The 24,853-nt window shown below is 35.8% G+C and overlaps 1 protein-coding gene across 1 annotated transcript in view; it reads left to right on the forward strand.

The window, feature by feature from the left end:
* The window catches only part of PACRG (parkin coregulated), a 593,567-nt gene that overhangs the window by 333,998 nt on the left and 234,716 nt on the right, over nt 1–24,853 (forward strand). The window contains exon 4 of the mRNA XM_004466005.2: nt 24,627–24,776. Within this exon, the coding sequence (XP_004466062.1) occupies nt 24,627–24,776 (150 nt within the window). The remainder of the gene's footprint in view (nt 1–24,626; nt 24,777–24,853) is intronic.

The raw sequence follows: 24,853 nt of genomic DNA on the forward strand, positions 1-24,853 counted from the left end.
AGACAGTAATGGAATTTGATGCTTTGACTATATAAATTAAAAAAAAAAAATCCTGCGTACTAACAAACACCATCCACAGAATATTTTTCTGAGAAATTTCCAAACTGATTTCCTAGATAATTGTACCATTTTACACTTCCACCAGCAGTGTATGAACAATCCAGTTTTTTATATCATTGATACTTAATGTTGTCAGTCTTAAAGTTTAGCCACTCTTTTGTGTAGAGATATCTCATAGTGGTTTTAATTTGCCTTTCCCTTATGGCTAAGGATATTAAGCACTTTTTTATGTGATTATTGGTCCTATAACTTCCTTTTTGAGATGTCCATTCGAGTCTTCTGCCAATTTTTCATTATTTGCCTTTTTTATAATTGAGTTAAAAGTATTCTTCATAGATTCTAGATTCCAGCAATTTGTCAGTATTTTTACATATTTAATGAGCTATAATTCACATACATATAATAAAATGCACACTTTTTTCCCAAACATTCAACCTTATCCCTATTCTTCCTCCTTCCTAATTCTAATCTTCTTTCTATCTCTGTGAATTTGTTATTTCTAGTCACCCCTTACAAGTAATGTTATACTATAGAAAATAATTCAGTGTATAATATTATTCACTGAATAATATTCTGTTGTATGGATACACCACATTTTGTTTATCCATTGATTTTTTGGCTACTGTAAATAATGCTGCTATGAACACTGTTGTACAAATATCTGTTTCAGATACGAATTTCTCTTTCTCTGGGTATATACCTAGAACTGGAATTGTCAGATCATATAGTAATTCTATTTAACTTTTTGAGGAACCACCATACTGCTTTCCGTAGTGGTTGCATCATTTTACATTCCCATCAGCAATGTGCTAGTGTTCCAATTTCTCTGCATCCTCTCCAACACTTATTTCCAATTTTTAAAACAATAGCCTGAGGATTGTGGAGCCATATCTCATTGTGTTTTGATCTGTATTTCCCTAATGGCTAATGACGTCAAGCATCTTCTCATATGCTTATTGACCATTTGTACATCTTTGGATAAACGGCTATCAAAATCCTTAGCTCAGTTTTTAATTGGCTTGTTTGCTTTTTGTTGTTGCATTATGAATGTCCTTTATGTATTCTGGATTGTAAGCCTTATCCAGTATATGGATTGACACTCTATTCTCCCATTCTGTAGATTTTCTTTACACTTTCTCATTAATGTCCTTTGATGCACAAAAGTTTTAAATTTTGATGAAGTCAAATGTATTTGCTGTTTCTTTTGTTACTTGTGCTTTCGATGTCCTATCTAAGAGTCAATTACCAAATACTAGGTCATGAAGATTTGTCTCTATAATCTTCTAAGAGATTTGTAGTTTTACCTATTATATTTAGTTCCTTTATCCATTTTGAGTTGATTTTTTATGTGTTGTGAGACAGGGGCCTAACTTGATTCTTTTGCAAGTGGATATCCAGTTTTTCTAGAAACATTTGTTGAATAGACTATTCTCTCCCCATTGCATGTACTAAGCACATTTGTCAAAATACAATTGGCCACAGATGTATGGCTCTATTGCTGGACTTTCCATTCTGTTCCATTGGTCTATGGTCTATATTTATGTATGCCAGAAACAAACTGTTTTGTTTGCCATAGCTTTGTAGTACAATTTGAAATTAAAAATGTGAGTCCTCCAACTTTGTTCTTTTTCGAAGTTGTTTTGGCTATTCAGGGCCTCTTTCAGTTCCATATGAATATCAGTAAATGTTGAGAATATTTTTCCAGTGTTCACTTGAATTTTCATTTACTTAATGGTGAGAAATTTCAAATTTCAAATCTAGTTAATCATTTTTAATTTTTCTTAGTATCTTTTAAGAGATGTTTGCCTACTCTCACGTTGTGAAGATATTCTCCTATAATTTTTTCCTGAAAGCTGTAGAAATTGTGCTTTTATGATTTGGCCTATAATCCATCTCAAATTAATTTTTATGTGTTGTGTAAGAGGTCAAGTTTCATTTTTTCTTAAGTATGGTTGTTCTGTTGTTCCAGGAGATAAGATGTTTCAATGATGAGAAATTTCAATTTTCAAGTCTAGTTAATCATTTTTAATTTTTCTTAGTATCTTTTAAGAGATAGTTACCTACTCTCACATTGTGAAGATATTCTCCTATAATTTTTCCCTAAAAGCTGTAGAAATTGTGCTTTTATGATTTGGCCTATAATCCATCTCAAATTAATTTTTATGTGTTGCGTAAGAGGTCAAGTTTCATTTTTTTTTAAGTTTGGTTGTTCTGTTGTTCCAGGAGCATTTATTGGAAAGAATTTCCTTTCCCACCAAAGTACTTCAGAGCAAAGCCTTTGTCAAAAACACAATTGACCATATAAAAAGGACTATTTCTGAACTTTCCATTCTGTTTCAATGAGATTTCTTTTTCCTTATGCCAGTACAAAGCTGTCTTTATTTTTACAACTTTGTCATAAACCTTGCTGTCTGGTAGTGTATATTGAAAATTTAGATCCTTTGAATTTCCAGGTACAATTTAGAATTAGCTTGCCTATTTGTATTAAAAATGTCTTTTGAGATTATGATTGGTATTGCAATGAATCTAAGGATATGTTGGAGAGAAATGACTTTTGACTACACCAAATTTTCTAAGCCATGAATATGTCATATCTCTCCATTTATTTAAATATCACTGTAATTGTTTTTTAGTAATATTGTGTAGTTTTCAGTATGGAAGTCATATATGTCCTTTGCAAAATTTATTCCTAAATATTTTATGGGTTTTGATGATAATGTAAATGGAATCATTTTCAATTGCAATTTCCAATTGATTTCTGCTAGTATGTATAAATACAGGTGTTTTTTGTTTATTGACCTTGTCTCCTGGAGCCTTCCTAAATTCACTTATAGTAGTTATTTATTAATGCCTTAGGACTTTCCATATAAATAGCATTCTGGCTGCATATAGGACCAGTTTTATGGCTCCATTTCTAATCTGTATGCTTTTATTTCTATTTCTTGCTTTAAAACAATGGTTAACATGCCTAGTGCAATGTTAAATACAAGTCGTGAGAGCAGGCATACTTCCTTGTCCCCACTCTTACAGGGAAAACATTCAATAATTTACTAGTAAGTATGATGCCTAGGTTTTGCTAGAGAGCTTTAATGAAACTCTATTCTAAGTTTGCTGAGTGTTTTTAGCTTGAATGGGGATAATTTTGTCAAAAGTTTTTGCATTTATTGTGATGCAGTTATGTTTTATTTCCTTTATTCTATTAGTATGGTTGATTCTACTTGTTGATTTTCAAATGATAAACGAACTTTACACTTGTGGAATAAACTCTACTTGGTCATAGCACATTATCCATATCATATACTGCCAAATGCAATTTACTAATATTTTGTTAAGGATGTGTGAATCTAGGTTCATGAAGAATTTTGTTTAACTTTCTTTACAGGTAATATCTTCTTCAGGCTTTGTTATTAAGGTTTCACTGGCTTCATAAAAAAATAATTGGAAAGTGTTACTTCCTCAATTTTCCAAAAGTTTACGTGAGACTGTTGTTATTTATTTTTTAAATGTATGAAAGAATTTACCAGTGAAATCCTCTGGGCCTAGGATATACTTTGTAGGGAGGTTTTTTAAATAACAAGTTCAATTTATTTCATATATATAGGGTTATTCACATTTTTGTGGCAATTTTTCATCTGTGTCTACTTTTTAGCATAGAACATAACTTCTCCTTTAACAACTTTGTTTTCTGTAATGTTTAGTGATATCTCATCTTTTATTCCTGATATGGATAATTTATGTTTTCTCTTTTGTTCCACTTATCAGTCAATATAGTTTTATTAATTTTATTAATCTTCTCAGAGAACCTGATTTGGCTTTGTTAATTTTTTACTGTTGTTTATGTTTTATTTCACTGATTAATTCCCTTTATTATTTCTTTCTTTCTACGTCTTTTGACTTTAACTTCCTTAATATAGAAATTAAAATAATTGATTTTAGATATTTCTTATTTTCTGATAAATTGAATAAAGCTATCATTTTCCCTTTAAATACTGCTTTTAGTTGCATTCCACAATATTGATACATTGTATTTTCATTATTAATTACAAAATTTTAAAAAAATTTCTATTTGATTTTTTTTTTTTAAGATTTATTTATTTATTTAATTTCCCCCCCTCCCCTGGTTGTCTGTTCTTGGTGTCTGTTTGCTGCGTCTTGTTTCTTTGTCCGCTTCTGTTGTCAGTGGCTTTGTCCGCTTCTGTTGTCGTCAGCGGCACGGCAAGTGTGGGCGGCGCCATTCCTGGGCAGGCTGCACTTTCTTTTCACGCTGGGCGGCTTTCCTCATGGGCGCACTCCTTGCGCGTGGGGCTCCCCCACGCAGGGGACACCCTTGCGTGGCACGGTACTCCTTGCGCGCATCAGCACTGCGCATGGCCAGCTCCACACGGGTCAAGGAGGCCTGGGGTTTGAACCGCGGACCTCCCATGTGGTAGACGGATGCCCTAACCACTGGGCCAAAGTCCGTTTCCCTATTTGATTTCTTTTTTAACCCATGTGTAATTTAGAGTATGCTGTTTCATTTCCAATATACTCTAAATTATGCATGATGATGTTCCAGATATCTTATTTTTCTTGGTCTCTAATTTAATAGGATTGTGGCCAAAGAACACATTTCTTAGTATTTGGGCCTTTTAAAATTTGCTTAGACTTTTTTATGATCTAGTATATGGTCTATCATGGTAAATATTCCATGTGATGTATAGTGTTCTACAAATGTCCATTAGGTCAAGAGAGTTGATGGTGTGGGTCAGACCCTCTTTAGGCATAATAATTTTTGTGTACTTGTTATATCAGTTACACTAAGAGAGGTGTGTTAAAATCTCCAATTATTGTAGATTTTTCTATTTCTTCCTTTTTCGGTCAGATGTGTTTCATTTATATTGAAGTTATTAAAATTGTACATATTTATAATGTTTTGTGTTCCTAATGCACTGGCATTTTCTTTATTATAAATGTTCCTACTTGTCTCTAGCAATCTTCCTTGTACTGAAGTCCATTCTGTAAGATATTAATGTAGTAACTGGCTTTCTTATGCTTATTTGTAAGGTATGATTTTTCCATATTTTTACATTCAAACTATTTATATTTTAGAGTTTTGAGCATCTCTTGTTAACAGCACATAGCCAAGTCTTGTTTTTGTATTGCATTTAATTTCTCTGTTGGCTTTTTAATTGTATGACTTGGAATTATATTTCATTGGGCCTATTCATCTTTTGCAATAATTATATGTGATATCAACTTTCATTATAAACCTACAATACTGCATGGTAATTTGTATGTATGTGGCCATGTATCTTTTAAACAAATTTAAAAAGATATATATATATAAATGCCCTTTTAAAGAAATTAAGTATACATATATATGTATTCTTAATTTCATATGTATGTATGTGTGTATGTATATATATATAAACACACATATATATATATATATGCACCCACCTTTATTATTTCTGATACCTTTTATTCCTTCCTGCAGATCTCAGTTATCTGGCATCACTTTCCTTAAGTTTGAAGAATTTCTTTTTGTATGTCTTTATTTCTGCACTTAGTTTTTCTTTTTCCTTGGCATAATTTCAAGATTTTCTCTTTAACTTTGGATTTAAACAGTGTGACACTGTTGTGCCTAGGTGTGGTTTTCTTTGTATTTATCCATGTTGGGACTGCTGAGCTTATATCTGTCAATTTATTTTTCACTAAATTTAGGAAAATTTCAGCCATTATTTCTTTAGCTATTTTTCCATCTCATTCTCTGTGTGACTCCAATTACATTTACACAACCTTCTTAATATCATCCCACATATCCTCAAGATTCTGTTCATTCTTCATTAATCTATTCACTCAGTGAGTGTATAATTTCCATTGATCTCCATGTTGGCTAACTCTTCTATTATCTCCATATTGCTGTTAATCCCATCCAGTGATTTTTTCATTTCAGTTATTGTATTTTTCAGCAATAAGATTTTTTTTTTCACTTGATTAATTTTATAGCTTCTATTTCTCTGTTGAGAGTTCCCACCTTTTTATTTATTATAAGGACAGGTTTCTTTAAGTCCTATAACATGCTTATAACAGCTGCTTTAAAGCCTTTATACATTACTTGCAACATCTAGCTCATCTTGCTGTTTGCTTCTATTAAGTGTTTTTTCTTTTTCATGGGTCCCATTTTCCTACTTCTTTGTGTGTGGAATTACTTTATTATATATATTGGACATTATGCATAATATGCTTTAGAGACTTTGGATTCTGTTACATTCCTCTAAAGAGTGTCAATTTAATTCTGGCACTTAACCTATGAGAACAAACTCCAAACTTTATCTACATTGTGGTGAGCAGCAGTTGAAATTTCAACTCAGTTCTTTAGTCTTCCATTTGCTTTTCATTGTCTAGGCCTATTGGGATCTCCCTCAAATGTATGTATTTCTTAAAGGTCAGCTAAGGTAAGTTCATATGCAGAATTTTTAGTTTATCCCCTCTCTGGCCCCTCCTTCCAAGATCCTGCAGCCTAATTTTCTACCTGTTCTGCCACCTAAGACTTCTCTCCTCTGTCACCTCAGGCTGGTTTGTCTCCTACTTTCTTCTGCCCAAGCCATACACATTAGTTCTTAGGTAAAAAAAGATTTAAATTCTCAAATCTCAACAGATGCATTTTTCAGTTTTCAAGGGCACACTCCTCTCCAATCTTCTTATTTTAAATTCTTTTGGCATGACATTCAATGCTTCCCACTACTTACTGGCTGCAAACTATTTTTAAACTTTATTACTTATTATTTCCCTTCATGCACCCTGTGTTCTAAACAAATTGGTTGTATTTTAGAACTTGCTTTACACTTTTCTAATTATGTACCTTTGCTCTCTATCAGGGATACCCATTGTTATATCATCAAATGTCTAGATGGTAAGCGACCTTCAAATCCTTGCTTCAATATTGATTTTTCTGTAGAACCTCTTCTGATTCTCCTCACCCTTCCCTGTCCTCAACTCCAGAATATAATGTTATAAAGTAATGTATTCCCAAGCATCTAATGTACTCACTAGCATATAGGAGAGGCATCAAAATATTTGCAAAATTAATTTAATAAAGTACATAACTGCTGTCCATACTGAACTTTTCATAGGTCCCTTAATCAAAAGTATGAAGTGGCCACTTGGGTCTGTCACTGTACTATATATCATATAAAAATTATCTTTTAATAATCCCTAATATTAAACAAATAAACAGTAAAATGATACAATGCTTTCCATTTATTGGAGGAATTATGTAAGTGGCGAAGTAAGTTATTATCTATTCATTTAAATTCTCCCATGAGATTCTATTTGTTTATGAGCAGCAGCATACATCTGTGAGTTGGTTTATTAGAGGGCAAGGTATCCCTGGTTGCTAAAGAATTAAGGAAATGTTACTGGTCTACAAATAGGTGGAGCGTATGACATTGGCCTCATTAGTAGAGCTCTAATGAGTTGTGGTCACAAGCTATAAAGGGCAAATATGCACAGACACAGCTGAGATAAGTTGAATAACATTTTTAAAAACAAAATATTCTTGTTAAATAACATCCAATGGGGAAAAATACCAAGTAAGGAGAAAAATAGGAGAATACCCATCACAATACAAATTTTGATCTGAGAATTCCATTTAACTTGAAAGGAACAAGTACAATTGAATTGAATTTTCCTTATTTATAGTCTAATAATTTTATTTATATACCCTGAAACTCCCCAAATAAATTATTTTAAAAGTGATAAGAAGAAGAAATCTAATTTGTTTTGAAAAATATGGAAAAGAAGTATATTACTTAGGGATATTTTTGTTACAAGATACGAAAGGAAAACTGATTCAAATTGTCTTAAACAGTAAAGGGATCTTAATAACTTATGTTACTAAAAATTCCAGAGATGGGTCTCATTTCAGGCATGGCCTAATTAGGTGGCTCTACATTATTTCTCCCTTTTCTTTGATATCTGCGAGGTTCTTTTAAAGCTGGCTCCCTGCTTGGCCTCAGGCTGCTCCAAGTATTTCCCTGGGACTACATACTTACTTATTCACATCTGTAGGAAAGAGCAAATGTCATTAACCCTGAGTCTTCAGAAAAAGTAAAAGTCAAAAATTCACTGTGATTGCACCAAGTAGAGGCAATTTCCCAGCTTTGAACTGTGGTCAAGAACCATGGAACCCACTGGCTGCATTGCCCTAGAACATGTAACTCACTCATAGTACATGGTAAAGGAAAGGAGAAAAGTTAGTGTACCAGGATAACATGACTTCTATGACAGTGATATGTGTTACACACCAAATATCTGTACGTTCCCCAACATTTCTCAGCCTCCTAGCAATAATGCAGCACCAATGGACTAACGTTTCCAAGGGGCTTTGAATGGAAATGATTTGAAGCATTCCAGAGCCAATGCACAGAACTTTAAACTCTCCCTTCTCCTACCATGCTTTCTTCTCCTCACCCCACATTGACCTGTATCGAATATGTACCATGAATGAGAAATGATCCTTTGCTGTGTTAAGCCATTGAGACTTTAAGGTTAATCTCTTGCTCCAGCACACTTAGCTAGCTTATCCTGAACAATACAAATTCCAAAATGAAAATGTATGGAATCTCATTGCATAGAACACCCATTTTCTGAGGAAAATCAGCTCCATCTTGTGACCACCTTGCTCCCTTCTCTCTTGGAGAATTTGTGTGGCACATAAGAAAGACCTTTGTTTTGGACCAGGGTTCTAATGCCAGATCTAGCACTTTGTGCAAATTAATCCATCTCCTTGAGTTTTGCTTCCTCATATCCAAAACAAGGAAATTAATGCATACCTCAGAGAGCTGTTGGGATGATAAGGTGAGATAATGTACAAGTACTCAGATATTAAGCAAGTTCTTAATAAATATTGTGGTAAATATGATACATTATAGGAAGGCTGGGCTGTAAAATCCAACTATCTTATGATTGATGTGGTTGCTCTCTGCCTCTCTATCCATTTTTCTCACACTTAACCCATTAATTGCCATTGCAGCTTTAATTTCACTGAAATAAAGGCAACTTGGAGCATAACAAATGGTGTCACTCTGCCCGAATCCATGTACAGGAATAATGTTTTATTAAATGCAGTTGCCAAAAGATGATACGAACCTTAGGCAGAGTTAGACATCCTTAGAAGTATTTGAACATTAACTGGTCTTTTATCAGAACAAGGATTCCTTCCAGAGCTGTTAAGAGGGATCAAAATCAGGCCTAGCCCTGAGTGAATTGGGAAAATAACTAAGAGTCATCCAAAATAAAAATCATAGTGATAGCAGAAGTGAATGAAATGGAAATTACAGGTATCCATGCCAGAAAGGCAGGATAAAATTTGAAAAAATAAAGACAACTAAAAGAAACAAGATTGCATTTTAAACAAGTTTTACCATGTAATAGCTGTCCCTTCCCTCTTCCCAATAAACAAATCAATGCTGTCACTCTCCCATTATAATGTGTCAGCTAAGAGCATGGTCTCTGAAACCAGACTACAGGGTCCAAACCCTGACTCCATCACCTAACCAGCTATCCAACACGGTAGGCCCTTTGAGGATCAATATCCGAATGAATAAAACTGGGACAATAATGGCACCCCATTGCCATTGATCAGATTATTTCAATGATTCGATGAGCTAATATATTTAAAACTTGCAGCAGAGCGCATGTTACAAGTGGCATAAATGTTGTTAACATAGTCATCATCATCGGCATCATCCTTCGCTACCTTGATTGTGGAAATGTTTGAGTTGCCTAAGCTAAAACCAGGGATCTTCACGCTTCTCCCAGATGAGGGCTGAGCTCTAGTCTGTAGAGGGAATAAAACCCTGCAGAGTACCCCTTGCATTAAACTCAGCTCCATCCCTGACTCATTCCATTAGAGCAAACCACTGAAGCTCAGAACCCAGCAGAATCTTTTCGTGCCCCTCAAAGTCCATGCCAAAGTCTAAGTTCACTACGCAGCTTTGACTATTTCTCTGGAACAAGTCCAAGCCTGGCCCCATTGTCCATCAGGGCTTGTATTAGTGTCCCACAAAATATAGCGGGATAGTCTAACTATTATGAGCACAGGCTTAGGACACAGGCAAACAGAACCCAGCTGTGAGGTCTTGGGCCAGTTACTCAGCATTGTTCAGCCTCAATTTTTCCATCTGCCCCATGAGAATAATAAAACCTATGCCCAGAGTTGTAAGGATTAATGAGATTACAAAGTAGAATGATTAGCATAGTGCCAGAGCAATGTGGTAATAATAAATTATTTTTTTTTACCTCCTTGGTTTTCCTTGAGCAGGTCTCTGCAGACTACCCTAACTTTGGGTAATACAAAAAACTGAGATTTAGATTCTATAACACTCATCCAAGTTATAATAAAAATGTTAAAGGGAAACTGAGCTAGCTTGGGTGTAGCCCTCTGGGGCAAAATTAAATCATCACTGTATGTTATTGGCATCAACTGTTCACACAGTTTAAAAAGAAGATGCCTAACTCTTCAATCATTTCAACTTCTATCAGGTAAGGTCTTGCCATATGCCTTGCCCTTATAGTCTGTTTATGATCTCCCTTGAGAGTAAACTTATTTTTGAGAACACACACTGGCACCTAATAATCACTGTTTTTGTTCTAGGGGCTGCCAAATCACTTGCTTAACTAGTCATTCCTAGAATTGTGCCAAATATCAAGGTCAGGCCTAGCAGTGTGTAGTTGTCAAACTCCTTTGGAGAGGAAAGGTCTGGTCCTTTTTGAAAATTGATACAAATATCCATCTTCTGTTTTGTGGCATGATCCCAACTTTCTTGTTTTGTGAAAAGCTTGTGTATATTATATTCTTCTTTAGAGCCCATTTCTACTGTCTTAAAGCTGTGACTGATTTAGAGTCATTTTCTCAACGAGAGGACAGGGGAGGGGACAGAGTAATTCTTAGAAGTACCATCTAATTTGTTATAGCAGATTATCATTATCACACTCTTTCAAGCTAAACTGAGCCAGCAATCTAGGGACAGAGAAGTAAGGAGCTCCAAAGAGATGGACACCACAGCGCATTGAAATGAAAAGTTTACTCTCAGTTACTGACAGAGGTGTTCAATTCATCCATAAACAAACACAGTACCCATCTTTCTTTGAACAAGACTGAAAATGAGACTGTTTAACTATATTATTCTTTGGGTTCCCTTATGTCTAGAATATTAGGAACATAAAATAAATCATGTAAGTGACTACACTATTGGATCATATGTTAACTGAATGCTAACAATTTTTTAAAATATATTTGTTATTATCTATTTATCTTTAAAACAATTTATTTAATGGAAATAAAGGCCAAAAACACTCACTAAATACTAAATTATATTGTGTGGCCCTAAAGTCAAAATATTCTTATCTATTGAAAAATTGAAAAAGTTAACCATTGGTAATGACAACGCTTTAGTGGAATATCTGATTTTCAGCATAAAGTTCTTTTCTGAATGGGGGGAGAAAAAAACAATGCATATGTAATTTATATAATTCATTTATATATATATAATTTACTTCAGGAGAGAGAAACTAGGAAAAAAATGAAAGGAATGGAAAACTTGTAGCCCACCTTTCTATAGACTTACTCAGTGTCCACAATAGCTGATCTAAATTTGTAATGTTTTAATTTCCCAAGAATGTGAAAAATTAAGCCTTATCATATTTATTTGCATAATGATTGTGCTCTACTATGGAAGGAAGAAAAATTCTATAATTTTGAAATCTAAATTTGGTTTGAAAACATATTTTGAATTGTATTGATTAGTGGTTGATTGATTGATTTAGTATTAGAGAAAGTATGGGTTTATAGGACAATTATTCATAAAATACAGTGTTCCCATATGCTATTTTATTGTTAGTTCCTTACTTTGATGTGGTGCATTTGTTAAAATGTAATGAAAGCACATTTTTATAATTGTCCTATTAACTGTAGTACACAGTATAACTTGTTTGTGTAATGCAGTTCCATATATAACCTAAAATTTTCCCTTTTAACCACATTAAAATATATAATTCAGTGCTGTTAATTATGTTATGATGCTGTGCTACCATCACCAACAACCATTACCAAAAGTTTTCCATCATTTCAAGTGGAAATGCCATACATTTTAAGCCTTAACTTGCTATTCCTAACCTCCACTCTGGCCTATTGTAACCATATTCTGGCCTATTATGAAATTACATATTCTAATTATTTCATATCAGTGAGATCGTACAATTTTGGTCCTTTTGTGTCTGGCTTATTTCATGCAATACAGTGTCTTCAAGCTTCAACCACTGTTGTAGCATGTGTCAGAACTTGGTTCCTTTTTACAGCTATTCCATTATATATATAGGTCACATTTTGTTTATACATTCATTGGTTGGCAGACACTTGGGTTGCCTCCATCTTTTGGTAATTGTGAATAATGCCAGTATGAACACTGATGTACAAATATGTGTTTGAGTCCCTGCTTTTACAGTTCTCTTGGACATATAACTAGTAGTGGGATTGCTGGGTCATATTGTAACTCTATACTTAAACTTCTGAGGCACTATCTTTCACAGTGGCTGCACCATTTATGTTCCCACCAACAATGAATAAGTATTCCTATTTCCCGAGTAGCCGTTCTAGTGGATGTGAAATGGCTCTCATTGTGATTTTGGATTGCACTTTTCTGACAGCTAATGGTGTTAAGCATCTTTTCATGTGATTTTTTGGCCATTTGTTTATCTTCTTTGGAGAAATGTTTATTCAAGTCTTGTGCCCACTTTTTGGGTTGCTTTTCTTTTTCTTGCTGAGTTGAAGCATTTCTTTGTATAGTCTGGACGTTAAACCCTAATTGGATATATGGTTTCCAAATATTTTTTCTCTTTGTATAGTTTGTCACTTTACTTTTGTGATAACATCCTTTGAGGTCAAAAATTTTCAATTTCGGTAAGATCCTATTTATCTATTTTTCTTTTGTTGCTTGTATTTTGGGTGTAAGGTCTAAGAAACCATTGCCTAACACAAGGTCCAAAAGATGCTTCCCTACATTTTCTTCTAGGAGTTTTATAATTCTGGTTCTTAAATTTATGTGTTTGATCCATTTTGAGTTGATTTTTCATATGGTAAGATCTTTTCTATTTCTGCACATAAAGTGGTGGTAGTTTTGATTGGGATTGTGTTGAATCTGTAAATTGCTTTGGGTAGAACAATAAATAGTCTTCCAATCCATGAACATAGTGTCTTTTCATTTACTTAGTTATTCTCTGATTTCTTTTGTTTGTTAATTTTCCCTATAAAAGTCCTATATATCCTTGGTTAGATTTATTGCTAGATATTTCATTCTTTTAGTTGTTATTGTAAATGGGATTTTTTCTTGATTTTTTCTTCTGATTGTTTATTGTTACTCAGTAGAAATACTACCAATTTTGGGGTGTTAATCTTGTACCCTGGCACTTTGTCAAAATTATTTATAAGCCCTAGAAGCTTCATTGTGGATTTTTCAGGATTTTCTGTCTATAAGATCATGGCATCTGCAAATAGTGAAAGTTTTACCTCTTCCTTTCCAATTTGGATGCCTTTTATTTCTTTTTCTTGCTAATTGTTCTTGAACTTTTAAGTTCAAGAACTTCCAGTACAGTGTTGAGTAACATTGGTGACAGTGGAAATCCTTGAATTGCTCATGATATTAGAGGGAACATTTAAGGTCTTTCCCCATTAAGTATATTAGTTATTGCTTTTCCTTTATACCCTTTAACCATTATCATGTTAAAGAAATTTCCTTCTATTCCTAGTTTGCTAAGTGTTTTTGCCAAGAAGAGGTGCTAGATTTTCTCAAGTGCCTTAACTGCATCAATTGAGATGATGATGTGATTTTTTTCTTCATTCTATTAATATGGTGTATTACATTAATTGCTTTTCTTATGTTGAACCACATTTCCATACCTGGGATAAACCCCACTTGCCCTTTTAATACACTGTTGAATTTGGTTTGCTGATGTTTTGTTGACAGTAGTTTTGCACCTATATTCATAAGAGGTAGTAGACTGTAATTTTCTTTTCTTGTGATATCTTTATCTGGTTTTGCTGTGAAAATGATGTTGACTTCATAGAATGAATTAGGAAATGTTTCCTCCTCTTCAATTTTCTGGAAGAGTATGAGCAGTATTATCATTAATTCTTAGAATATTTGATAAAATTTCCCTGTGAAGCCATCTGGTCCTAGGTTTTTCTTTGTTTGGGAAATTTATGATTACTGATTCAATCTCTTTACTACTTACTGGTTTTTTAGAGATCTTCTATTGCTTCTTGAGTCAGTGTATGTAGGTTTATGTTCCTAGGATTTTGTCCTTTTCATCTACATTATCTAAGTTTTGGTGTACAGTTGTTCATAGTATCCTCTTATAGTCCATTTTCTATTTTAGTCATTTTTGTCCTCTCTTTTTTTCTTTCATCAGTTTAACTAAAGATTTTTTTCAAGTTTCTTGATCTTTTCGAAAGAACAAGGCTGCTTCCCTCTCTATTGTTTTTTATTCTCTATTTCATTTAGCTCCACTCTAATCTTTTTATTTCTGTCCTTCTTTTGGGTTTGGTTTGCTCTGCTTTGTCTAGTTCATCTGGTTTTGAGGTTAGATCTGATTTGAAATCTTTCTTCTTTTATAATGTGAGCCTTTAGTGCTATAAATTTCCCTTTCAGTACTGTCTTTGTTGCATCCCATAAGTTTTGGTCTGTTCTATTTCCATTTTCATTCACCTTAAGATTTGTCCTAATTTCCTTGTAATTTCCTCTTTAACCAATCCATTGTTTAAAAATATGTTGTTTAATTTACACATATTTGTGAATTTTCCATTTCTACCTTTGTTATTGATTTCTAGCTTCATTCCACTGTTTTCAGAGAATATACATTGTACGATTTCAATATTTTTGAATTCATTGAGACTTGTTTGTGGTCTAAAATATGATCTATCCTGTAGAATGATCTATGTACATTCAAAACGAAGATGTATTCTTTGTTTGTTGGATGAAGTGTTTAATACATTTCTTTTAGGTCTAGCTGGTGTAAAGTATCATTCACGCATTGTATTTCCTTATTGAGAGTAGTATATTAAACTCTTCTACTATTAATATAAAATTTTCAATTTCTCCCGTCAAATATGTCAGAATTTCCTTCATAAATTTGGGGGCTCTGCTATCATGTGCATATATATTTATAATTATTATGTCTTCTTATTGAATCGACCCCTTTATCAGTATATAATGACCATCTTTGTGCCTTATAACTGTTTTTTGATCTAGCATCTATTTTATCTGATATTAATATAGCTACCCCAGCTCTCCTTTGGTTACTACTTGCATATTTTTTCCATTCTTTCACTTTCAACCTACTCATGTCTTTGAATTTAAGGTGAGTCTCTTGTAGACAGCATATAATTGGGTCATGCTTTTTTGTCCATTCTGCTAGTCTCTACCTTTTGACTGGAGAATTTAACCTATATACATTTAAAGTCACTACTGATAATGCATGACCCTTCTGTCATTTTGTTATTTGGTCTTTGTAACTCTTATACATTTTCACCTCTCAACTCTTCCATTAATGCCTACTTTCATGTTTATTTGATTTTTTGTATTCTACCTTACTGAGTCCTTTCTCACTTCTATCTAGATACACATTTCATATATTTCCTTGTAGTTACCACGTGGTTAAAATTTCTAACATACTAAATATATAACAATCATATTTGATTTGATACCAACTTAACCTCAATATACCTCTCTTCCCCCACGTTTGTACTTGTTACAAATTATGCCTTTATGTATTATATGTCCAAAGCTATAGATTTATTGTTACTTTTATACATTTGCATTTAGCACCTGTAGGAAGTAAGAAGTAGCATTATATACCAAAAACCTTTCCCAGAGGACTTTATTTATATATACCACTTTGAACCACTGTCTAGTATCTGGCAAGACTTTCTTGGAAAAATGAATGAGAGATTAAGACATTACAGAGAAGCAAAAGCTGAGGGAGTTCATCACTATTAGACCTGCACTACAAGTAATGCTAAAGGGAGTTCTTCAGACGAAAAGTGACACTAGACAGTGATTCAAAGTGGAATATATAAATAAAGTCCTCTGGCAAAGGTAACTATTCAGGTAACTGTAAGTGCCAGTACTAATGTCTTATAGTTTTTGGTATGTAACTCAACTGCTTTCTTTCAAAATTCTAAGTATTTTGACCCATTGCCTTCTTGCCTCCATTGTTTCTGATAAGAATTGACAGTCTAATTGGTCTCCCTTGTACATAACACATTGCTTTCTCTTGCAGATTTCAGAACTCTTTCCTTGTCATTTGCATTCGATAGTGTGATCAGTATATGATGAGGTATATTTTTCTTCCTGTTTATCCTCTTTGGTGTTCTCTGGGCTTCTTGGACACACATATTCATGTTTTTTGATAATTTGGGGAAGTTCTTCTCTGTCATTATTTCTTCAAATAAACTTTTTGCCCCTTTCTTTTCCTTTTGGGATTCCCATAATGTATATATTGGTATGCTTGATGGTATGCCAGAGGTCTCTTAGGTTATTTTTGCTTCTTATAATTCTTTTTCTCTTTCTGCTCTTTGGCCTAACTCATTTCAATTATCTTGTCTTCAGTTTTTCTGATTCTTTCTTCTGCCAGCTTCAATCTGTTGTTGAAACCCTCTTGGGAATTTTCCATTTCAGTTATTGTGGTCTTCAACTCCAGTACTTCTATTTGGTTCCTTTTTAAATTTTCTCTCTTAATTGAGATCCTTGTATTGTTCATTCATTTTTCCCTGATATCCTTTAGTTTGTTCTCTATCTTTTCCTTGCTCTTCTTGAGCATACTATAGATCAAATTTTTAACAGATTTGTTTGTTGTGTGCACTTTCTGGTCTTCTTCATTGCTGTTTTCTGCATTTTCATCCTCTTCTTTTGGATGGGCCATAATTTCCTCTGTTTTTCTTATGCTCTTTTGTTTCACATTTGTACATTTTAATATTTTAAAATGTTAACTAAGGGAATTATTCCCTGAGATGTTTGTTCTTTTAGTTTGTAATCAGCTGGTGATATTACAGGTATTTTTTCCAGAATGTTAGCCCTCCTATCAGGAAGGCCAACCCATGATAAATGCAAAGTGCAGCGTCTTCACTGTCTTTTCTGGGCCTGTGTCTTATCACGGGTTTGTGCTTGCTAGTGGCTTAGTAGTTCCCCTGCTTGCAGGAGTGTGAATGCCCCCTCTATTTCCCATGACACCTACCTTTTCTCTCTCCCAGGTGTTCCACTGCTGGACTTAAAGCTGGTAAACCTTTGCCCCAAGCCTCATCTGCCTCACTTTTTTCTTACAAGGCCTTCATTGTCTCAAGCTGCTTCTTCCTGGAAGGCAAATTTTGGGAGGGAGTAGTGGACAGGATGGAAAGGAATTTCCCAAGTCAGTCTTTCTCAGCCAGATCAAATGCCAGCAACCCACAGGAGGGAGCGCCGGCTGGCTCCAGTCTTCCCTGGAGTGGGTATGAGGGAGGGAGGGGACAGGAAGGGCACCAGGCGCCCCTTCACAACTCCCTAAAGCTGTGCTTTCTTGACCTGCCCAGGAAATGCAGGCCTTCACCTGTCCTCCGTAGCTCTGAGGAAGCGAAGCTCTTCAAGTCTCCTCCACCTTGGTCTGGGGTGGAGGGCTGGAACAATGGCTGCCATGAGGGCTGAGCCTTGAGTGATCTGAAGTCGCTGATCAGAAGCCATGATCAGCCATCAGCTCATGCCTACTCTAGATCTTAGGGAAGTGGATTTTTATGTCCCTTTCTGGCACCCACTGTGGCCAGCTGTGAGAGTGGGGGATGGGTGTCAGTAACCATCACAGAGAAAGCAATTTACTGGTTTTTACCATAATTTGCCAGCCTCTCCCTCCCACTCTTCCCTGGATGTTGCATTGTGTCGTTCTGGACTCTGGAGTTTCGAAATAGTTGATTCAGACATGTTCTACTTGCTTAAGTTTTTCTGGTGGAGGGACTTGTTACTGGAGCTTCCTACTCCACCATCTTCCCACAATCCTCTGACAAGTGTACTTTTAAATTTGATCAAATCATTTAAAAATGGATCTCAAAAAATAAATGATTAAGAAAATACCAAGAATGCATAATGAGAAGATTTGTACTCTGATATATTAAAACTTATAAAGTTACAGTCATGTAGAATAATAATTAGTAACTTATCAATATATCACGCAGGGAAGTGGATTTGGCTCAACTGATAGAGTGGGAGGTCAAGGGTTCAAACCCAGGGCCTCCTGGCCTGTGTGATGAGCTGGCCTAAGTACAGCACTGATGCATGCAAGGAGTGCCATGCCACACAGGGGTGTCCCCTGCAGAGGGTAGCCTCGTGCATAAGGAGTGTGGCCCTCAAGGAGACCCACCCCGCACAATAAAAGCACAGCCCACCCAGGAGTGGTGCTGCACACATGGAGAGCTGATGCAGCAAGATGATGCAACAAAAAGAGACACAGATTTCCAGTACCTCCTGACGAGAATACAAGCAGACACAGAAGAACACACAACAAATGGACACAGAGAGCAGACAACTGGGGGAGGGGGGGCAGGGGAGAGAAATAAATAAAAAATACATCCATATATATATATATATATATATATATAGTGCATATGTCCTTTTTTTTTTTTTTTTTTTTTAAAGATTTATTTATTTATTTAATTCCCCCCCCCTCCCCTGGTTGTCTGTTCTCGGTGTCTATTTGCTGCGTCTTGTTTCTTTGTCCGCTTCTGTTGTCATCAGCAGCACAGGAAGTGTGGGCAGCGCCATTCCTGGGCAGGCTGCTCTTTCTTTTCACGCTGGGTAGCTTTCCTCATGGGCGCACTCCTTACGCGTGGGGCTCCCCTACGTGGGGGACACCCTTGAGTGGCACGGCACTCCTTGCGCGCATCAGCACTGCGCATGGCCAGCTCCACACGGGTCAAGGAGGTCCGGGGTTTGAACCGCGGACCTCCCATATGGTAGACGGACGCCCTAACCACTGGGCCAAAGTCCGTTTCCCCATATGTCCTTTTTAAGTTAAAAATGCTGTGTAGAGGGGAGTGGATGTAGCTCAGTGGTTGAGTGCCTACCTCCCATGTATGAGGTCCCAGATTTAATCCCTGGTACCTCCTGAAAAAAAATGTTGTGTAGAAATAGTATGTTCTTTTCTTCAAGGAACAAAATCTTTTGCCAGCACATTGCTATGGAAATGATAGAAAGCTTTGACTTTTAAAATCTGAGTATATAAATTTCCAGTATTTTCTCTGTTTACATTTTGTTCTATAAAATGATAATATAGTAACTATGCTTTCTAACTTTCTTTTCTTACCTGTATCTCATAAACATTTTCCTATTTCCTTAAATATTTTTTCTGTTAGATAACTATAATGATTTTATGCTTTTTCATTGTACGGATAACTATACTTTACTTAATGCAATGTTTCAGAACATTCAGATTGTTTCTAATTATAAATAATATTGGTTTGTTTTTTTTTAGCATTCTTCCTTTGTGCATAACTGCAATTGCTTCTGTAAATTAAATGCCCAGAAGTGAAATTGCTGGGTCAAATAGTATATGCATTTTCATGGCTTCTAGGCATATTGCTAAATTGCCCTTAGAAATGTAATGTTTTATAATATGGTATCTAGGAGAGTGCCTCTTTTCCAAGCCTGTTTCCATACCCTGTATTAACTTTTCAAAACTTTTTTTTAACATGGTATTCAAAAACATAATGTTGTGTTTTAATTTATGTATTTACCAATGAAGTTGAACATTTTAGATTATTAATTGTTCATTTTCCTTTATTAATTGGTGTATTATCTGTTTATATCCTTTGCCCATTTTTTAATTTGGTGAGTCAATCATTATTGGCTTGTGATAGCTATTTGTCCATTAAGTATATGAATATTTGCAGTATATGTAGTATATAATTTTGTGAATTTACTGTTTGCTTTTGCATTTTGTTTGGCAATTCTAGTTTTAAAAGAAGAAAAAGTAGAAATGTTTCAGTTTTTTTTTTATTCCTCAGTAGTGAATCTTATCTAATGGCAGAAAATGTTCTCAATTTGCAAAAATCATAGCAATAAGAGATTTTGTGCCTGAGAAAATCATACATGTAACTTATAACCATCTAAGTTGAATAAGTTTTACCATTTTGACTTTAAATTATTTTTTCCTTATTCTTTAGCAATTTCTATGTATCTGAAAGCTCTGTCTTGTTGATTATACTTGAAGGCAGCAAGCAGTACAATAGAAATCCAATTTTCTGAATAGAAAGGTTCCACTGGTTGATCTATAATGTCAGCAGACTCCTCATGTTAGACCCTTTTCAAAACCTTAAATCTTGAGTTCAAAGCCCTCACTTATGTCTTGACAAAAGCTTTCAGGCCCATCAACACAAGAATAAACACATTTCTTCTCTTTCAAGCTATAGAATCATATTCTCTTTAAATCTAACATACGTTTTCAAAGAAAAAGAACTTTGTTTCAAAAATAAAAAACCCTTCTATTCTCTTTAATTCCATTGGGAAGGTAAGAACAAAAAGAGCTTCCAACTTAAAGGTATATCTTAATTCCCTGAGAATGAAGAAGAAAAATAGAGGAACTGAAGTGGAAATGGGGCAGTATGAAAAGCCCTCTTGGATGAGGTTAAGGGGCGTTTTTAGTGCATGCCCTTATTTTATTTCCCAGCCACTGCCAGGGTTTGAGCCCCATTATCTGATCATTTAGAAGGACTCCTAGTTCCATTTTAGATGTCATTAAAAGTAAGAGTTCAGGCATTTTCCTGGTAGGTCATGGTCAATCTAATAATATTTACAACGTTTACATGTAGCAGTTTTCACTTACAATGAGATGAAATGATCACTTCCTTATAGTTCTTCTCACCATCCATGGCGAGAGAGATCATTAATTTATCCATATCCATATCCATATAGACACAAGCCTAATCAACAAATGCTTAATATTGATATTATTCATAAAAATAAAAGTTTACTGCTTCATCAACATAATCTGTATGGCAAATTATTCTCTAGCATTCCTAAAAGATGAGCATACTCTAGGCTCTTTTACACAACCTCTTGGCATTCACGCCCTGAAAGAAGCAGCATTCAGTGGCCACTATGACTACCAAATGCTTTTCTGCATCCATCAGCTGGGCTCTGCCCACATTCAGAGAGCTGTCTCTTCTAGTACTTCCCATAGGTTCTCCTACTTGCAGCTTCATAGTGTCAAGAAGAAGTCATTCTTGAAAAAAGACAAAACATGTGCAATGGAGTAAGAACTATTTGAACTCGATTATACAGTTATTTTAATATACAAAACAAAACAATCCTTCTGCACTAAGTCATTTAGAAAGCATTGGGCTAGATGTGGCTATGAGTCCTCTCTAAGGAGTGGGGAGGGAGGGATGAGTAAAGAAAAAAAGGCAGAAACCCAGGATCTTAAACCTCTGGTTCTGTTCGGTGACAAGCTAAGATGGAGCCTTGGAATCCTCTAGCTTGGGGAAAAAGTCTAGCAGCCTCTCCCTCCTTTTATATATACCCGCACACCCACATACTTCTCCCCACCACTTCCAGATGGTCCCAAGAAAGGCATGTGCAGTGATAAAAACAGATAGAACAATAGTTATTTACTTTGGTCCCGAGTCCCCAAACAAAACTTCATCTACACAGTCTGGAGCAAACTCTGTGGTCAAAAGAGAACCTCTTTTCCTAGAGGAGCTGGTCCCCAGCGAGCCGTTCCTCTCCTGGAGGACTCTGCCTAAAACTCATCCATCCGTCCTTCGAGACCTTTCCTAATCTCTAGACTAGGTTAGGTGCCCCCTTTGGTTTGTTGCTAAATAGCCTATCCTTCTTAGGAAAGCTCATCACTCTTGTAATATTTGTTCAGTGTCTTCTTCCATACTCTAAGTGCCATGGGGATAGGTTCCACATTTTTCATGTTCACGTCTTTGCCTCCAGTTCTTAAAACAGTGACTGACACATAATATGCTTTCGAGAAATATTGGACAGATATGGATTAAGCAAACTAATATATGTTGATTATTCAATGTAATTTCTGTGCACAACACATGTAAAGTATTAGTATCAAGAAGGGCCGCGCAGATATGTGCACTTCTGAAACCTAAGCATGCTGGCCTTCTTAGGTAGACTTTTTTGAAAGAATGCCCACTGCCCATAATTCTCAGAACAACATTTCCTCAGGCTCAGCTTCTCTTTGTTAAATATACCTGGGTCAGTAAGAAGGGTTTGTGAACCTCTGGCTTCCAGAAAAAACAAAAAAGACTGCTAGACTGGATAAGACCAGGTAAAGGGACCCCTACTCACTGCAGAGCCTTCTACGTGTCCTTCTCCCGCTCTACCTTCCCGTGGCACTCAGGAATCTTGCTCATGAATGTTTTCAATGCTACAATTTTATACCAAACTATAGAATTCTATTTTTGGTTGTTTTTTTCAGAAGATATGTTAGGGCTGCAGTTGTCTACATGCTCTAATAATGATCCAATGTGCTATCAAATTCTATAGTTATATTTAGTTTGGTTCTCTGGGTTAAGACTGAGCCATCTCTATTCATGACAGTTGTATTTATTTTCCAACCATAGAAGAATGCAGTCTGGACTGGGCCAGAGGTCGAGGGGCTGCTCTGAGATGTTTTCATGCCCCAATCCCTTTTTTGTTACTAAAGAATTTCCTAGTGACTCCAGAGGAAATGGTTGCAAAACCGCTAAATGGTACCTCATCTTCTTGAATTTTTAACTGATAATTCCCTTTGGCTCGAACATATACTAGGCTCAGCCAGTTTGTACTTTATTTTGTAGGAAATGGAGGAACTTTGAGCTCTTTTATCAGGGGGCAAGATCATCGGGCAACCGCTTCTAAGGCTAATCCTGCAGCAGTGTGAAAAGACAGATCGGGGGAGTTAAGGCAGCAAGTAGGGAAGTGTTAGGAGAACGTTCCAGTGGAAAAGATAGCGAGGGCCAGAAGCAAACGACTGGCAATGAGGACGGAGATCCAGAACCAGCAGAGGATGGAGAGGAGGATGCAAAATCCAAGAGGTCCTAAAGAGGCAGAACCAGACGGCTTTGCAGCACATAGACTGTGAGGGATGGGCAACAGGTTTTGAGCCTGTATAACTGGGAACGTGGTTGTATCATCACTAAATGTGAGGGAGGAACATGGGGGGGAAATTAAGTTTATGAGGGACAAGTCATCTTTGGAACAAACTTAAGTTGAGGTGCTAGCAAGATCCAGGCTGTTAGAAATGAACGTGAGCTGGAGTTCAAGAGAGAAGTCAGGACTGTCTCGCAGTTGTATTGTCAAACCTTCCAATAGCCTGGTTCCTTCTGGCCCTCCATAAATGGCACATAATTTATGGACACAGTCAATCATTTTCATTAAAAAGTATCACGTCTTACAAGTAAGAGCCTTTGACTTGGACTTGGAATAGACTAGGGCACCATATTTTATTAATCTTCCCTTTCTATCTTCTACAGTAGATGCTCTGTATAGCTCTTTTATTTAAATCATCAAATTTGGGGTCATCTTAGAAAGTAAGTAACAAGTTCCCAGGATTGAGGGAACTGGGGCCAAAAGAGTTTCATTGACAAGGCTAAGGTCACCCAGCTGGGCATCAGGGTCCTGCCTGTTGATTGTCTGCCGTCCCCACAGGCACAAACAGTAACTTCAGAGCTTGACCCAGTCGGATACACCAGGCAATTTCCTGTTTCCTTTCCCATGTCAGCAGCACAGTGTGTTACTGTGCCTTCAGAATTGTTCCTTAACACTGTTGGGCATTCCTTTGGTCTCTTCTATTTTATTACTGTTCATTCTTTCTAAAGTTCTAAACTTTAAAACTTTTGTTTTTCTTCCCTGCTCTCTTGAGAGTCTAAATATTGTCACCTTAAATGTACTTTCACTGTTTGCAACAAGCTTAGAGCTCCCATACACATACACTGTGCCCAGCCCTACTTCCCAAATAAATATTTGGTTCATTGCATAGGTTTTAAGACTAGCACGGATTGTTGACTGGGAACGGTTGTTGCATAAAAGTGTGGGAAAGAGGGGTATGTGGGAAACTCTTACATGTTTTAATGTAACGTTTTTTATGATTTATGTATCTTTTTTAAGAAAAGAGACAACTTATTATTAAATAAATAAATAAATAATAAGATAAAATAAAAGTGTATCTGTTGTCCACCTTCACAAGTTCCTTTACCTCCGGTGGTACTGCTATTTTCTCTTTCATATTATCTACCACTGTCAGGCCACCAGTCACTTCTGTGAAGGGAAAAATGAGCTGCCGTCTTAGGGACCAGAAGGAATTCGTAAAAGTTGCGAGAACAAATAACACACAAACAAGATTCTGTTTAAATATTAGGACTGCAATGCATTATTCAGAGCTGTAATAATAAAGACCCACTGGTGATTCCCGATAGAGTACAGTTTAATTAAGTGAATCCACTAAGATGACGTCTCCTTCACATTGTCAGAATTAATGCATTTTCACTTTTTCCTTTCGCCACCGCATAGATGCTCTGAATCTCCGAAATCGACAGGTCATCTGTGTCACACTCAAAGTCCTCCAGCATCTGGTTGTGTCAGCTGAGATGGTGGGTGAAGCCCTGGTGCCCTATTACCGTCAAATCCTCCCCATCCTGAACATCTTTAAAAATATGAATGGTGAGTGACCCCGGCGGTCAAAAAAGTCCTTTTAAGTGTAAAAAAAAAAAAAAGTCTTTAAGTCCTAAAAGCGGGTA

Source organism: Dasypus novemcinctus, chromosome 28 (genome assembly GCF_030445035.2).
Source record: "Dasypus novemcinctus isolate mDasNov1 chromosome 28, mDasNov1.1.hap2, whole genome shotgun sequence".
Taxonomy (NCBI): Eukaryota; Metazoa; Chordata; class Mammalia; order Cingulata; family Dasypodidae; genus Dasypus; species Dasypus novemcinctus.